This window comes from Leptopilina heterotoma, unplaced genomic scaffold (genome assembly GCF_015476425.1).
Source record: "Leptopilina heterotoma isolate Lh14 unplaced genomic scaffold, ASM1547642v1 Lhet_168, whole genome shotgun sequence".
In the NCBI taxonomy this organism is placed as follows: Eukaryota; Metazoa; Arthropoda; class Insecta; order Hymenoptera; family Figitidae; genus Leptopilina; species Leptopilina heterotoma.
In genome coordinates, this window is record NW_025110884.1 from 21,963 (window position 1) to 40,136 (window position 18,174).

An 18,174-nucleotide genomic window follows, 5' to 3' on the forward strand; every position below is an offset into this window, starting at 1 on the left:
TAGAAAATTACAAAAAAAGTTTTTAAAATATCTAAAAAAATAAAAAAAATTTTAAAAAAATAAAAAACTGTTAAAAAAGATATAATAAAAGAAAAAATATAGAAAAATATAAAAAGTATAGAAAAAATATGAAAAAATACCAAAAAAAGATATTTAAAAAATAGAATATCATTAAAGTAATAATTTTAATGAAAATGAAGTGAAACATTAAATTATGAAAAATAAGATTAAGATTTAATATTCCAAGAAATAATTCTTCAATTTTTTAATGAAGAATTTTTCAATGAAAAAAAATGCGTTTCAAGGTTGTAAGCGCTATAAAAGAATAAGATAGGAAATTTATTGTTGTTCTGAATATTTTGTTATGTGAAAAACAGACAACAGCTTTCTTTGTCTTTATAGTTATGTAAATTTGATCTGCATACTCTTTATTGTATAAGTAAAAAAAAATATGAAAAACAAGTCCCAGAGAGAGATTTAATTAACAGTTACCTGTCATTGTCAACTTTTCGCTTTTAATCCTCAAGCTGTTTATTTTGAAACAATTTTTAATTATAGTTCAACAGCGTTTTTAAATGACATAGACTTTAATAAATTTAAAGTATTTCAGTGAATTAATTAGTAAATTGCACCTTTTATTATAATAATTATAATTTTTATTTGCGAACTGCTATTTTCTTTATAAACTAAAAATTTTAATTTGTAATCAATTTTTATATTGAATGAATGCATTCTATTTTTCCATTATAATGAATATAATATACTTGAGAGTATTACAAAAATTTATTTATAATTCTAAAAGAATTGATAAATTAACATCGATTTTTACAGTATGGAACGAATTTTTAATTAAAAATTTTTCTGAAAATCAGAAATGTCATCTGAGACATTCTGAAAAATGTTGCAATATTTTGCATTCTTAAATTCTGTACGAATGAAATGCACAAAAATAGATAGCAATGTAAGAGGAAACGTTAGCTCAAAATATATACATTTTCTAGAAAATTAATCCAATTTTCCAATTATTTTCCAAACTTGTAATTCACTTAGTTTTAAATAATCTGATTTTTTCAATTATCTTTAAAATAATTTTCCTTAAAAGTATTTGAATATAAAAAAATAGTATTTTTATGTTTTTATACAGATTTTTGAAATTATACTCATTTACTTATGTAAATTACCCTGAAAAGTGAAACAAAGAAAGACATTTAAAAAAACCCCTTTGTATAAAAATTGAAATAAAAGAAAAGGATAAAAGAAAAAAAATTAAAATTAAAAATCTTAAAAATTTGAAGTAAGACATAAATTATTTTATTTATTTAAAAGTAAAAAAAAGTTAAGTATTAGCAAATGCGAGTGACATTTATTGTCAGAGGATGACATACATGTGCCCTTAAAGTATAAACCACGAGGCTACGTAACTCTGATGTCGAACCGCTAACAAAATTATAAAGATCAATGTCGGGTCAGCCGACAAACTGGCTGCACTCATGTTTCTTCAGTAACTATGCTTCACCGTCGCAATGGTAAGTTTTTCATCATATTTTTCTTTTCAATACGACAAAAAAATTGAAAAAAACGAGAATAGAATGTAAATAAATTTTTATTTTCAGTATTTATTGTGTTTATCTGCTGGAGCGTCATCATCAATAGTGAAGCTATTATTCGCAATGAGGATATTTGCGGAATTCAAAATGGACGAAGACTTTATTTGGAACTTGGCGAACAGGGAGTGCTTTTTGCAAAAAATGTGTCCTTCATCAAAAATTCACCACGTCTTCAGGATTCGAGAATTTATACAACCAACAGTTCACACGATCAATGTAGCCTGGAACTTGTGACATGTCCATCATGCGTCATCAACTTGACTTTCAAAAGTATTGGTCTTTCTCAAAATTGCGGGGACGGAAGTTTCATGCTCGACAGTTCCTGCAGGTCCGAAATTTTTCTGTATTTTTAATTTTTTCTATAAAGAGTATTTTTATATTTTAGAGACAATTTCCTTTGATGACGAGTATATAGTTTTCTAAGTTTAACAAAGATTGTCTTGGAATTGAAAATAATATCTACTCTTTATAGTCTAGAAAAATTGACCTTAGTCTAGAAGTTGTCCTTTTTTTCAAAAAATAAGAAAAAAAAATTCAAGACTATTGAATAGATTCAAGATTTTAATTTTTACTTCTTTTCGCAGATGTGACTACGTCTGGATATCGGAACCACCATATGAAGATGTGTCCGGAACACCTTTTTGTGGATTTTACTCGCCTATTTCTTATCGGTCAAACACTAGAACCTTATCAATCACTCTTCTATACAGTCAATCGCACAACCATGCCTTCACCTTGGAATACACGTCAGAAAGTACGTTATCAATATTTTTTTTACAAATTTCGTTCTAAGAAATCGATTTTTATTTACGGTTTTCTTTATTTTGTTCAGTTTTTTTTAATTTGGTTTACACATTTATTTTACTAACAATTTTTATTTATTTAGGAAATAGAATAAATTTGCAAGGATCAGACATTTCATCAGGAATAGGAAAATCTCGAAATAGTACAATTGGAGGCATTCTCACTTCACCTTTCTTTCCGTCTCGTTATCCTCGAGATTTAGGTATGGAGTATGTTATCACCTGTCCAACCGAGTCTCCATCGTGCCGAGTTCGAGTTCTCTTTAGTGATTTTCAACTCGCTGCTGTTTCCATAATAGAGGTATTTTGAGAAAGAAGTTAAAAAAAATTTAAAAAAGTGTATTTTAAGTTAAAAGAAATTTTAAACTAAAAGAAATTTTAAACTAAAGAAATTTTAAGCCAATAAAATTTTAAACTAATGAAATTTTAAATTAAAAAAAAATTTTGAACTAAAAGAAATTTTAAACTAAAGGAAATTTTCTAATGAAATAAAATTGTAATCTTTCAGTTTTATGATTGGAATGGACAACGACTTGATGTGAGCAGTGGAGTTCGATTTCGTCCACCAGTTATCGTGAGTTCTGGTCCCTCGCTCTTGATACGATTTTACGCTAATGGAGGCACAGGTCTTGGATACAAGGCTTTTTATTCTTTTGTACTTGGTCATCTTTATGATAAATCGGTTCAGCCAATCACCGATTGCGGTGGATATGTGGAAAATTTGGGAGGTGCCATCACCATGATGGACATGGTTGATGATGGCGTCAAGATCTACGATTGTGTTTGGCTTATCAGACCTCCCAAGACGTTTCTTCAAATGAAGACACACGTTTATTTGAAGATCATTACGTTTGATGATATGGGTGAGAAATTAATTTTTCTTCTTGTGTTCGCAATTTTTTTTTCGTTTCTTTTCGTCAAGAATCTTTAACAAAATATAATTCTTTAACAAAATTATTTTTTTCGTTAACGAAATGAATTAGTTCTTTAACGAAATGAATTTGTTCTCTTAACGAAAAGAAATTATTCTTTAACGAAATAAATTTAAGGGTTGCCACAGGTCAGGGAATTCAGGGAAAAATCAGGGATTTTTATTAAAAGTACTGGAAAAAATTGAATTTTTAAAATTCATGAGAAAACTCTGAATTTTTCTTTTTTTTTTTGTTTGCCTCATAAACTATGAAATTGAAAAGAATTCTAATACAAAACCTTCAATTTTTTCTATTTCTGACAATAATTTCTTTTTAAATAACTTAATTGTTGAAGAACTACCATAAAATTATTACTTATAAATTATTTAAAGAATAATTTTACTTAAAAATTTCAAAATTAATTGGATTTCAAAAGATTTGCGTTTACAATCTTCATAAATAGATAAATTTCAAAGGTTTTAATTTGAAATTTTTGAAAATATCAATTTTTAATGAATTTAAAATTTTAAATAGGAATTTTAAGAACAACTGATTACAGAAATTCAATTATTTACAAAAGTGATAAACTTCTTCGCTTAAATTCAATTATGTTCAAAAATTTTCAAAAATTCTCGTCAAAATTTCAATTATCTTTATAAATAATAAAATTCTTCATTGAAATTCAATTATTTTTTAAAATTTTAATAAAATTCTTGGAAAAATTTCACAGGAATTCAATTATTTAAAATACAAAATTTCATACAATTTTTCGAAAAATATAAATTATTTAAAAAGATTTTTATGAAATTCGTCGCAAGAATTAAATTATTTAAAAAACTTAAACAAAGTTCTTTTCAAGAATTCAATTAATTTTATAAATAATAAAATACTTTACCGAAATTAAATTATTTTTATAAACTTGAATATATTGAAATTCTTCACAGAAATACAGTTATTTTTTGTATACTTGAATCAAATTCGTTGGAAGAATTAAATTATTTTCAAAAGTAATAAAATTCTTTGCAGAAATTCAATTATGTTCAAAAATTTTTTAAAAATTCTCGTCAAAAATTTCAATTATCTTTATAAATAATAAAATTCTTCTCCGAAATTCAATTTTTAAAAGTTTTAATAAAATTCTTGGCAAAATTTCCCAAAAATTCAATTATTTCCAAAATTTTTAATAAATTTCTTCCAAATAATTCAATTATTTTCATAAATAATAAAATTTTCACAGGAATATAGTTATTAAAAATACAAAATTTCATACAAAATTCCTTTCAAGAATTCAATTATTTTTATAAATAATAAAATTCTTCACCGAAATTTAATTATTTTTATAAACTTGAATAAAATTCGTAGTAAGAATTCAATTATTTATAAAAATAATAAAATTTATTCTTCACAGAAATTTAGTTGTTTTTATAAACTGAAATGAAATTCGTTGGAAGAATTAAATTATTTTCAAAAGTAATACAATTTTTCGCAAAAATTCAATTATGTTCAAAAATTAAAAAAAAATTCTTATCAAAATTTCAAATATCTTTATAAATAATAAAATTTTTCTCCGAAATTCAATTATTTTAGAAAATTTTTTATAAAATTCTTGGAAAAATTTTAATTATTTTCATAAATAATAAAACTCAACGCAGGATTTTAAATATTTTTGATACAATATTTTAATTGAATTTCTCAAAAAATGTAATTATTTATAAAAATTTTATTAAAATTTGTCAAAAGAATTCAATTATTTAAAAAATTGTTGATAAAATTCTTTATGAGAATTAAAGTTTAACAAACATTCAATTATTCAATAAATTATTTATTTTTTAATTTAAATAATTGAATTCTTCTAGAATTTTCTAATAAAAATTGATTTAAAAATGAATTACCAAATAATCGATTTATCATTTATGAAAATAATTGAATTATTGGAACGAATTTTATTACATTTTTGATGTTTTCAAATAATTTTACTTTTGAAGAAATTTGTAAATAAATGCAAAAGAACATTTTTTTGAGTATCTAATAATTTTTAGAGTGAATCAGAATATTCTTTAGGGTCAGGGAAAGAGTGAAATCAGGGAAAGTCTGGAAATCAGGGAAAAGTCAGGGAAAAATAAAAATAAATATTTGTGGCAACCCTAAATTTATTTAACGAAATTTATTTGTTCGATTTACAGCTGGAAGTACTGAGTTGATAATTAAACAAGGACCAACGTCAGCTTTGTTACCTTTGGAAATTTTGAGACATCCTGCCAGTAAACTACAACCTCGAAGATTAAAGGAACATATCGCTCCAATCACCAGTGGATTTCACGTCAGTCTACGAGGAACATTTGGCCCAACTTCTCACCTTGCTATGGCGTATACAACCTTCAGTTACACCGATTGCTTCACTGGATCAGATTTTCTCTGCCAAAATCATAGATGCATTCCGAGTCATTTGAATTGTGACGGCTTTGATCATTGTGGAGACAACAGTGACGAACCATCCACTTGTGTTCAAGGTAACAATTCTCTTGGAATTACTTTCCTTTCTTTTCTTCTTTGTCACTATCATTATCTTATTTTTACCTCCCTATGTACAAATTTAAAAAATACAACATAAATAAATAATATGACATAAATTCGTATTATAACATAAATTCATATTATTAATAAAATTGATTCTTTTTCAGACTGGGAATTGGCGCCACAAGACAAGAAATGGCACACGAACAAGGCAAACTATTATTTTCCAAAAATCGATCAATATCCAGATTTAAAGACAGCAACTCTTGTTTTCGTTGCTAGTAGTTTGGGTCTAATAACACTCATCTCAGCCCTCATTGTTTTGCTCTACAGAATGGGAGCAAGAGCAAGACAACAACGTGAACTTCAGTCCCGTTTACAGACAATCAGTGAATTACTAGGTATATATCTTGGGAAAAATAGAACAAAATTCCCCACGGATTAAACATTCATTAAACATTCAGTTTTTGAAATTCCAGATGGAGCAAGAATTGAGGAAGTAACTGTCACTGATGATCCACCAGACTATGAATCACCGCCCGGCTACGAGGAAGTCGTGAAACTCAGTTTGGAAAATGAACACAAAAAGCGAAAGAAAAAAAAATCAAATTCCACTTGTCAGCTTAATAGAAATTTACCTGAAAACCCGTGAGTTTTAAAATAAAAATGAATCATTCATTCATCGTCTTTTTATATAACTGAGTAATAATAAAGTTACATAAAAAGAAAATGAAAGAAAAAAATCTTACAAGATTAGACAAAAGAGAAAATAGAATTTAATAAAATTATACTTATTTTCAAAATAGGAACGATAATGAAGCTAATGGATCGGGTAATATACCGGTTGATAATGTAGCAAGTACAAGTGATTGTGTTGTCAGTAATCAACCAACAGTTCCTGAAAGTCCACCACCACCTTATAGAACACCTCCTGGAACTATTGAAAACAGGATGAAATTTTTTGCACTCTCCGAATCATCGTGTAAGTATCTTTCGAAACAAAAAAGCAAAAAATTTCTTTTTTTGGAAAAAATTTTTTTTTAAACTCTGCAAAAATTCTTTCTTTAATTTTTAGGTTCTACGGATGGTGCCACTCCAAATGGAGAGCAATATTTGGAAGTGCCAGCAGAAGGAGAAATGAATCGAGAATCATCATCATCAACTGATGCTGAATTGCTTGGTGCGTATCTGCAAAATTATCCTGAGAATCAGACTGAAAGCTCTGCTCCACAGTTGAGCAGCTGGAAAGATGCATCGACGAACATCAATCCAGAATCCGAAGCAGGATCAAGAGATCTCGAAGTCGTCAGAGACGGGGCAGAAGATAAGAGAACGAAGAGACGATCTCATAGGAGTGACGATCTTGAAGGAGGTCCATCCACTTCGACTTCCGCTCCTTCAGAAATGGAGGCTAAGAAAACTGCGAAGCCGAGATCGAAAAGAAGGGAGAAGAATAAAGGAACGCCGGGTTCGGTAAGTCCGCTGCCTAATTCGACAACAACTACTACTTCTTCTACTTCTACATCTTCTACTTCTGCATCTACTTCTTCTACTTCTACTTTTCCATCTACTTCTTCAACAACAACTTTAGCAAATTCGCAAGTATTTCCAATAGTCACTGCTCCTGTATTAACGGAAGGTATAAATTCAACAAACCCAACTCAAACTTTAAATTCCTACCCACCAATTCCTGTGCAACCTACTCAAACTTCCCTAATTTCTTCAATTAAAGCATCTTTAAATTTTCCCACTCAAACCTTTTTAATTTCATCAATTAAAACTTCCCTGCATTCTTCAAATCAAAATTCCGTGATTTCGTCGATTAAAAATTCCCTAAATACTCTGTCTGATAGTTCAGAAAATCGTCCAACTATAATCCTTAAAAATCCCGTAATTACAAATAGAATTTCGCTAAACCCTCGAGTAAAATCTGTCATTGAAGGAGCTTCATTCTCAAACTTTTCCGATACAATTCGTGATGGGGGGAAAAATTCACCAAAATACCCAACAATCATTTCACCTCTTACTGAAGAAGTTCTCCCACCGAAAATAATTTCTTCCCCTCCTGTAGAAACTCACTCTAGAAAACTAAAGTGTGTGCTAACTTCCTGTGCGGTTGCTTCATCATCTTCGGATGTGAATCCAGTTGGTAAACTGTCACCTACCGAAGCGACTTATTCAAAACGGCTTTCGCCAAAAGTTTCGGTTTCTTCTAATTCGGGAATTCCAAGTCCATCAGGTTCTTCGAGATCTGTAGGGAAAATTCTTCCGAACTTGTCAATAAAAGATTCTGTAGAGTCTGCATCAAAAATTCACAGAAATTCTTTTTTTAAAAATTCAAGTCTATCTGTAAAAGCTTCTTCGAGTGCATCAGGAAAAACTTCGAGTACTTTAGCAAAAGCCTCTAAAAGTGTATCAGCGAAAGCTTCTTCTAGTGCATCTGCGAATGCTTCTTCATCAGAAAAAGCCCCTGCAAGTTCATCAAGTTCTTCGAATCCACCAACAAAAATTTCTAGAAACCCATTAATGAAAAATTCAAATTCTTCCACAAAAGCTTCTTCAAACTTTTCCATAAAAGATCCCTCGGGTCCAGTGTCTAAATCTTCTTTAAGTTCATCAATGAACAGTTCTACTCCATCAGAAAATTCTTCATCAAATTCTCCTTCAGTTTCATTAAAAGCCACTTCAAGTTCGGCGGCAGAAACGTCACCGTCTTCTTTAGTGAGAGCTGCATCAACATCGTATGTTGACTCTCGAAAGACAGAAAAATCAAAATTAAAAACTTCCGCTAGTCATCCTGTAAAAATGTCATCTCTATCATCATCAATTCCAACAGAAAAATCATCATTGCTCTCCATCAGTAAACCCGTTTCCTCACTAATTTCTCCAGAAAGCGCCTCTCCTGGCTCCTCATCCTTAGATACAAATACAAAAAACGGTATTATTAAACTACTAGGCAATTCAAGAATAAAATCTCCATGTAAGATAAACAGATACTATTCCACTCCTTCCTCATCACCTGTCAGTACTATTGGTAAATCCTTCATGCGCAATAATTACTCACGAAAGTATTCAATCTGTTCGCATGATAGTTATGCGACAAAAATAAGTGCTCTGAGCGCGAGCAGTAGTTACGAGAAATTAAACGATGATATTGAAATACTCTCTGAATACTCAAGTAATTATGATTTTAACAGTTCAAATAATACTCCGTTTAATACGCCAAAAATTCAAAATGTAAGACCATTATCCTTAGCAACATCTTGTTCCGAACAATGTGCAAAATGTGATCTCGATAGTCTCTACGAAGGAATAAGAAGACTCGATTCTTTCATAGCTAGACGTGAGAATAATGTAAATTGTACTGGGAATTTATCGAGGGCTACTACAACACTTTTTGGAACGCCGTGTCATTTTTCAAAAAGTGTTGATAAAACTGATTGTACAATTAGAAGGAAAAGTTTTTCAAATTCCGCAGACAATGTTGACGTTTTGTCCGAATAATAATTTCTGCGATGAGAATGTGAAAAAGTAAAAATAAGGAGATAATATGCACTGGAAATAAAATTTATTTGATTCAAATAAACGATTACTTGGCTATTAATAAATAAATATTTACTGGAATTAAAAAACTTTTATTAACGTCGAATAAATATTTACTTGGATCAAATAATTTTTTTTAAATCGAAAAAATATTTACTTGGATCAAATAATTTTTATTTCAATGGAATAAATATTTACTTGTATCGAATAATTTTTATTTAAATCAAATAAATATTTACTTTCATATAATTTTTATTTAAATCCAATAAATATTTACTTGAAAAATTTACTTAAAAAAATTTTTTGCTTAATTCAAATAATTTTTACTTGAATCAAATAAATTGTATTTGATGAGTGATAAGCGTTAAATCCTTCCATAGTTTAATTTTTAGTAGTAAAATAAATGATAAATAAAGGATCATGGGAAACGTCGCAATTTTGACGATACATTGAATTTTTCAATTCTTCACCTTCCCATGATCATTAATTTTACTACTAACAAATTGTATTTGAATCAATAAATTCAGTATTTGAAGTAAATGTAATTTAATTGGTTTAAAAAAAATTGTTTCATTCAAATAAATATTTATTTGGTAATAGTCAAGTAATCGTTTATCAAATAAATTTTTTTCCAATGTAAAATAAATAAAAATAATAAATCACATGAAATAAGTGATAAAATAAATAATATAAAATAACTAAAAAAATAAATAATATGAAACAAATAAAAAAAAATAAAATAAATGAATAAAACAATTTATTATTTAGAAGGAAAAAGTATTTTTACCATATAAAAAGAAAAATAGAATAAAATAGTAAAAAAAATAGAAGTTTATAAAGGTTGTATTATAAATTATACAAATTATTGAAACTAAAATAAAATTAAAGAAATTCACAGGGAAAAAAGTATTGAAAGCAGTGAATGAAAGAGAGTATAATATAACAATGAAATAATAATAAATTAATAATAATATAATAAATTAATAATAATATAATAAAATTTTATACTCTAAAGAAAATTGTTGTTGAGTTAATTCTCTAATCAATTCTTTCTTTTAATTACATGCCTTTTCGACACGAAAGAATTTTTTATCTTGGAAACAAGGTTAAATAATTGCTGGAAGTCATTTAATTTTATGAATCAGCTGTAATATTTATTAATTATAAGTAATTTAATTAAATTTATTAATTATAGAATATTCTGTGTACTACATTTCCGTCAGTATTTCTATAAAATTATAAAATTATAAAATCCATTTGGCTCTGAATAAAAGTTTTGTATAACTTCTCTTAGACTACATGAATTAGAAACATACGACTATTTACATTATTTATTTATTTATAACAGTCAAATTCTCACAAGATAATTATATTTTTGAATAAATAAATTGTCATTGTCAACTTAATAAATACAAACAAGGACGATTTTTGTTCTGATAACTAGCAAATGTTACGAGCAAAACGCTGTTATTCCATTTGTTATTATTTTGTAAATTACAAAATTTTAAATTTAAAAATATAATAAACCTAAATTTTTGAAAATTAATTTCATATTCAAAATTTTTAAAATTAACTTTTTAAGTACATAATTAGATATTCTTGTTTATTATTTTCAATAATTTTTACAATATTTTTCTCAAGAATTCAATTATTCTGATAAATAATATTCTTCGGAGGAATTCAATTATTTTTATAAATAATATTCTTCGGAAGAATTCAATTATTTTTATAAATACTGAAATTCTTTGCAAAAATTCAATTATTTTAAAAATATTTTAATGAAATTTCACGAAAGCACTCAATTAATTCGAAAATTTTCAATAATTTGATACATTTTTTTTTAAACAATTCAATTATTTTTATAAATAATAAAATTCTTCCAATAAATTCAATTATTTTCAATGCTATTGTAATAAAATTTTTCGAATATGTTCAATTATTTTTCATTAACATAATTTAAAAAAATTCCATTATTTTGAAAGAATTCAACTAAATTCTTCAAAACAATTGAATTATTTTCAAAAATTTTAATATAATTTTTGCCAAGAATTAATTTATGTATTTTCAAAAATTTTGATAACATTCTTTGAAAGAATTCGATTAATTTCATAAAAAATAAAATTCTTTGCGAGAATTATAATAAATTTTTTCGAAAGAATTCAATTATTATCAAAAATTTTAATAAAATTCTTTACGAAAATTTAATTATTTTTAATAGAATTTCAGTAAAATTTCTGGAAAGAATTCAATTATTTTCAAATTTTTCGGTAAACACTTGGCACGAATTCGATGATTTTCATTCAATAGTGTCTAGATTTACAAAATTTACAACTTATTGCAGTTATCACAACCGGATTTTAGATACCGATTTATAATTTAATTTAAAATTAAAATTGTTATTTATTTCATGAAATTTACAATTTAATTAAAAATTAAATGTATAATTTAATTAAAAATTAAATTTATAATTTAATTAAAAATTAAATTTATAATTTAATTAAAAATCTAATTTATAATTTAATTAAAAAAAAAATTTATAATCTATTTTATCACATTTACAATTTCAAATATTCACACAAATCACTAAATACATTGACAGAACCTCTTTTCACCATGATGGAGACATTTTGCACTCTCTTTATAAGAGTCTATTCTATTAATTTCCTCGGCATTAATACTGTAATTACCAGAACCGTAATAATGTACGGTCGCCTCAAATTTCGCCCCACCGGGTGCTAATTGAACCATATAATAATATTCCGCACTTGAATTTTTATTATCCGTGCTTAAAACTTTATAAAATCGAATAATTTTATCTAAATTCAATTTCGAACACAAACGCTCCCCTAAATTATTTTTGTAATTCTCGACAATATTTTCAATATGTTCAACAATTTTTTTAGCACCTTGAGTAACAATTTCACTGGAGGGAGAACTGTTCTTCTCAAACACTGAACAAACACACCAATGGGAAGAGATTCCAGCGTCTTCACATCCACGCTCATCGGGCACAGTCTTGAAAAGTGATTGACATTTGGAGCAACCGGTACTCGATGCAGCATCACCATCAGCTCTCATTAAAATATCACGTAGAGTTTCATAGAGATCAAAGGGAGATGTTAGACGATTTTGATTTGCTGTCAATGATCGATAAGCTTCAGGATTCTCGTCACGGAACCATTTCGGTAGCCAAATGTAAAAGAAGGGAAGTCTTTCCTCGTACCAGCCCATAAAAGTTTTTCTAAATTCACCAAATCTTATTCCATGATCGCTTAGGAAAATTATCATTGAATCGTTCATCACACCTTCACGTTCGAGGTGCTGTAATCTTGAAAGTATTCCCGGATCCAGTATCGATAGGCTACTTAGTGAATTATGAGTGACGGCATTTGTCCAAAAAAAACCAAAATATGGTGTATTTTGAAATTTTACTGCAAAATCTACGGCGGAATTTAGAATTCTCTCTGTCGCTAATTCGGGACCGGTACAATAGTAATTTACAAATCTTCTTCGAGTTTTTAGCAATTTTTCAGTTGCTACTATGTACGGTCTTAGGTAATAATCTGTCGGTGGGTGTACAAATCCCGTCTGAAAAAACAGAAAATTATTTAAAAAGAAAATCAATTAATTAATTAATTATGAATTAAAAATTATGCATATTCTAAAAATTGATAGAATTTACTTTTTTTAATCGAGATTTGAAATATCAGTTTCTTTAGTAAATAAATTAATTTTAGGACTGAAGAAAAACCTAAGAAATTAGAGGCCACAAAAAATCCCAAATTTAAGGGAATTAAGTATTTTTATTATTTTAAGTATTTTTCTAAGCAATTTTGAATCATTTTTTGCTTGGTAATAGAAAAATATTTTTCTAACCAAATTTATACAATTTTTTGCAAGCAAATTTTTATAATTTACTGCGCTTGGAATTTAAGAGAAAGAATATTTTTACAATATTTTTTAATTGAAAATTAGGAGAAAAATATTTTACTACGCAAATTTTTATAATTTTTTGTTTGATAATGAAGAGAAAAGTATTTTTTTTAACCAATTGTTATTTTTTTTTTGCTTGGTAATTAAGAGAAAAATATTTTTTCAACAAATTTATATAATTTTTTGCTTGGAAATTAGAGAGAAAAATTTTTTTAAGCAAATTTTCATAATTTATTGTTTTGAATTTAGGAGAAAGAATGTTTTTTTACAATTTTTTTATGCTTGAAAATTATGAGAAAAATATTTTTTATCCTAATTTTCAAATAAAAAATTTTTTAAATATTCTTCCTCCTAATTTTTAAGGAAACAAATTATAAAAATATACTTTTCTTTATTTCCAAAACAAAAAATTATAAAAACTGTCTTCTAAAAAATATTTTTACAATTTGTAGATTGGAAAATAAGAGAAAAAAAATTTTCGAAACGAATTTTTATAACTTGTTGCTTGGAAATTAGGAAAAAAGTATTTTTATAATTTTTTTCCTCAGAAATTAGAAGTAAAAATGTTTTTATAATTTATTGCTTGGAATTTAGGAGAAAGAATATTTTTACAATATTTTTTGATTGGAAATTAGGAAAAAAATATTTGCTATCCTAATTTCCAAAACAAAAAATATTTAAAATATTGTTTCTCTTAATTTTCAAGGGGCAAAAAATGTTTTTTCTTATTTTCGAAGCAAAAAATTATAAAAATTGTCATCTAAAAAATATTTTTACAATTTTTTGCTCGGAAATTAGGAGAAAAATATTTTTTTAACTAATTTTCAAAACAAAAAATATTAAAAATATTGTTTCTCCTAATTTCCAAGGAAAAAATTTATAAAAATATGTTTTCTTATTTTTAAAGAAAAAATTGTAAAAATTTTCTTCTAAAAAATATTTTGAAAATTTTTTGCTTTGAAAATTAGGAGAAAAAATATTTTACTACGTAAATTTTTATAAGTTTTTGTTTGATAATGAAAAGAAAAATATTTTTCTAAGCAATTTTTATTTGTTTTTTGCTTGATAATTAAGAGAAAAATATTTTTGCAACCAAATTTATATAATTTTTTGCTTTGTAATAAGAGAGAAAAATTTTTTCTAATCAAATTTTCATAATTTATGGCTTGAAATTTAGGAGAAAGAATATTTTTACAATATTTTGTTTGAAAATTATGAGAAAAATATTTTTTATCCTAATTTCTAAACGAAAAAATTCAAAAAATATTGTTTCTCCTAATTTTTAAGGAAACAGATTGTAAAAATATACTTCTTTTTATTTCCAAAGCAAAAAATTATAAAAAATGTCTTATAAAAAATATTTTTACAATTATTTTTTGATTGGAAAATAGGAAAAAAACATTTTTTGAAACAAATTTTTATAACTTGTTGCTTGAAAATTGGGGGAAAGAAATTTTTAATGATTTTTTTTCTTAGAAATTAGGTGTAAAAATATTTTTACAACATTTTGTCTAGAAAATTAGGAGGAAGAATTTATTTTTCAAAGGAAGTTTTTAATATTTTCTGTTTAAAAATTATGAAAAAAATGTTTTTTATCCTAATTTTTAAGCAAACAATTATTAAAATTTTTTTTTTTGCAAAGACTGTAAACATAAAAAAATCGTATAAACTTAGCAAAATTTTCACGCAAAAATTATATTGCATATCTTATAAAAATTTTTGAAATTACAATCTGAATTAAAATTTTATGAAAAATATTAATATTTCTTAATTGTATTTAGAAAAAATATACAGAATTTTTTAATAAGTTATTTAGTTAAATAGAAAAATGTTTTTTTCTTTGCTGAAAAAAAATTTATTTGATTCAGATAACCAACTACTTGTCTATTATGAAATAAATATTTACTTGAATCAAACAATTTTGATTTAAATCAATTAAATTAATAAAATTACATAGTTAAAAAAATATTGAAATACTGTTTAAACTTTTGTTTAAAACAAAAAATTCAGAAAACAAAATTTAGAAAAGAATTTTTAAAAATCTCACCTTTAACCAATTGAAGGTAGACCAATCAGCCTCATCTTCAGCGTAAGCAGTGACATATCCAGCATTTCTAAAATTGTACCACATCATTGGACAATTATCGAGACCAAATGGAACAGTTGGTTTACAATTTTCCGCAGCCTCCTTCTCCCCTTGACCAGTTAAAAGTGCCATTAAATTTGGAAATGTATTTTCACCCATTTTATTGTAGCCCTTCATTAACAGCCAACCTTTTTCATCAAGATAGCCCACTGTCTTTGGAAGATTTCTATAAAAATTTAATCTCGACACATTGTCTAGACCTATCAGGAGTACACTTAATTTTCTCGCTCGATCTGTTGCGTTTCCATTATTTTTTAGTTTAGAACGATTCGAAACCTTTTCAACATTTATAATTGAGTGCACATTTTGATAAATTGGTGTATTTTCTCTATTCTTTAAATCTCTCTTGTTGTCATCATTTTGGCAGGTCACTAAAATTATTTCTGTGTCTTTTGGTAGAATAGCGGAATTGTTAAAGGCAGTGCAATTTTTTACTCTGTAATTATGAAATATATAATAATTAAGACAGAAACGAAATTTATTTTCTATCTGGAAACTATTATTTTTTTTCTTTTTCTGATAATAAGAAAGAAAGAGAAAAAATTTAAATTTCTATTTCGCTGCACTGAAAAAAATTTATTTGATTCAAATAACCGATTACTTATGTCTATTGTCAAATAAATATTTATACTTGAATCAAATAATAATTATTTACCTCTAATAAATTATATCTGCACCAATAAATTTAGTATTTGAACCAATAGATTTAGTATTTAAACCAATAAATTCAGTATTTGAACCAATAATTTCAGTATTTGAAGCAAATACTATTTAATTGATTTAAATAAAAAAAATTATTCGTTCATGTAAATATTTATTTGATAATAGGCAAGTAATCGGTTATTTGAATAAAATAAATTTTTTGTCTCCAAGTGCAGGAATGAAAAAAAATAATTAAAAAAATTTTCCCACCCTTTTGTGATGGCAAAAAATAATTATTAATCATTTAATTTTACTATTAATAATCATCTTATATTTTATTATTTATTTAATTACTTACGTAACGGATGAATCAATATTTTTTTGTGGTTTTGGTTCGTGAGGAATTGGTCTTTCAACTCGAGACCAACAGCAGTTGATATTTTTGAAAATTTCTCTTTCGTTTCTCTTTAAAATTAAAATATTTTGTCCATTCTCGTCTTCAATTATTGCTGTTAGCAGCGGTAGATTTGAACAATTTTCATATTTTTCTTTATTGATAAATTTTGTTATAGACGAATCAAATGGATTTTTCGAGAGCATTCGACATTTTGAATTCCAAATTAAATATTCATCGCTAATAACTAAAAAAACGAAGATATATAAAACTAGTAAATAATAATTTATTTAAACAAATTATTAATTTATTACTTTTTAAAAAATTATGAAAGTTTTGAATTATTTTACATTTAAAACTTCTTTTAAATTCACTTATTAACTATAATTAATTATTATTCGTTATTTTCAAAAATTTTAATACAATTCTTGCTAAGAATTCAATTATTTATTATTAAATTAATTATTATTATTATTAATTATTCAATTATTATTTTACAATTATTCAATTATTTAGCACGACTTCAATTTTTCCATAAATGATAAAATTCTTCCCAGGAATTCAATTATTTTTAAAAATTTTGTTAAAATTCTTTATAATAATTTAAATACTTTTCAATACAATTTCAATTAAAATCCTTAAAAGAATAAAATTATTATTATTATTATTATTATTATTATTATTATTATTATTATTATTATTATTATTATTATTATTATTCCATTAATTATTATTATGAATTATTTATTATTCAATTATTATTTTATAATTATTCTATTATTTATCACGAATTCAATTTTTTCATAAATGATAAAATTCTTCGCGAGAATTCAATTATTTTTTATAAATAATAAAATTTTTCGCATGAATTTAATTATTTTTAAAAAATTTTGATAAAATTCTTTATAATAATTCAAATACTTTTCAATACAATTTCAATTAAAATCCTCGAAAGAATTGAATTGATTGAATTCTTTTCAAAATTTACGCAGTAATTAAATTGTGTATTAACAGATTCAAAATTATAAGTTACAAAAATTAAAATATTTTATTCTTTTCTTACCAAAGTCATCATAAATGTTGTTTTTATTAAATGTTATCCAATATTGAAAACCAATGAGAGATAAAAAAATTAGAATTAGAAAAAATATGTGAAAACGTTGCAAATGGCACACTTTACGAACAGTCAATTTAATTATTTGCATCTTGTATTACTAAGGAGAACTTTTTTTTTTCTTCCAAACACTTTTATTTTTCGGTAATTCCCAACATGAAGCAATGAGTATATTTTTTCTATAAGAAAATCTCATATTTCGCTTGCATATTCATTTTCTTTGTATACTTATCACACTTCTTCTTTAGTTTTGTCACAATTTCGTCGCTTTGAATAATATTACAAATTTAAATTTTTTATTCACTGGATTAAAATTTTTTGTGATAATAATAAATAGAAATTTAAAAAAAAATAAAATAAAGAAGACGGTTTTAGATGTTTTCAGAAAGAAATGTTAGACAGAACTGTGGTATAAGGTAGATTAGGAAAGGAAAAAAAACTAGTCATCCCTCATAATTTGGATGGAACCGGCGTCATTTGAGTAAATATTGTAGTCATAGTTGTCATTATTATCAAAAACATATTATGTTACTTTCCGTTTTTAGTAGAAACTCTAATCTCCCCTTT

At 25.4% G+C, this 18,174-nt stretch overlaps 2 protein-coding genes across 3 annotated transcripts; one reads left to right on the plus strand and one right to left on the minus strand.

Annotated features, from left to right (window-relative positions):
- The first annotated feature begins 1,294 nt into the window (after window positions 1–1,294).
- On the plus strand, window positions 1,295–9,483 carry LOC122499479 (serine-rich adhesin for platelets). Of its 2 annotated transcripts, none has more exons than XM_043607858.1 (10): window positions 1,295–1,526; window positions 1,614–1,935; window positions 2,192–2,361; window positions 2,494–2,711; window positions 2,919–3,273; window positions 5,505–5,831; window positions 6,003–6,236; window positions 6,300–6,483; window positions 6,642–6,817; window positions 6,911–9,483. In XM_043607858.1, exons 1-10 carry the CDS (start codon window positions 1,508–1,510, stop codon window positions 9,337–9,339), a joined length of 4,434 nt encoding a protein of 1,477 aa, XP_043463793.1. In that variant the 5' UTR covers window positions 1,295–1,507; the 3' UTR covers window positions 9,340–9,483. The 2 variants fall into 2 exon arrangements, with proteins under 2 accessions (XP_043463793.1, XP_043463794.1); XM_043607859.1 differs by having other exon boundaries at window positions 1,297–1,526; window positions 6,315–6,483.
- A 2,378-nt stretch (window positions 9,484–11,861) lies between these two features.
- Window positions 11,862–18,168, minus strand: LOC122499454. Its single transcript, XM_043607821.1, has 4 exons — window positions 17,557–18,168; window positions 16,458–16,740; window positions 15,359–15,893; window positions 11,862–12,966 (listed from the first exon to the last, which is right to left on the minus strand). The coding sequence occupies exons 1-4, from the start codon at window positions 17,696–17,698 to the stop codon at window positions 11,962–11,964; spliced, it is 1,965 nt and encodes a 654-aa protein (XP_043463756.1). The 5' UTR covers window positions 17,699–18,168; the 3' UTR covers window positions 11,862–11,961.
- Between the last annotated feature and the right edge of the window lie 6 nt (window positions 18,169–18,174).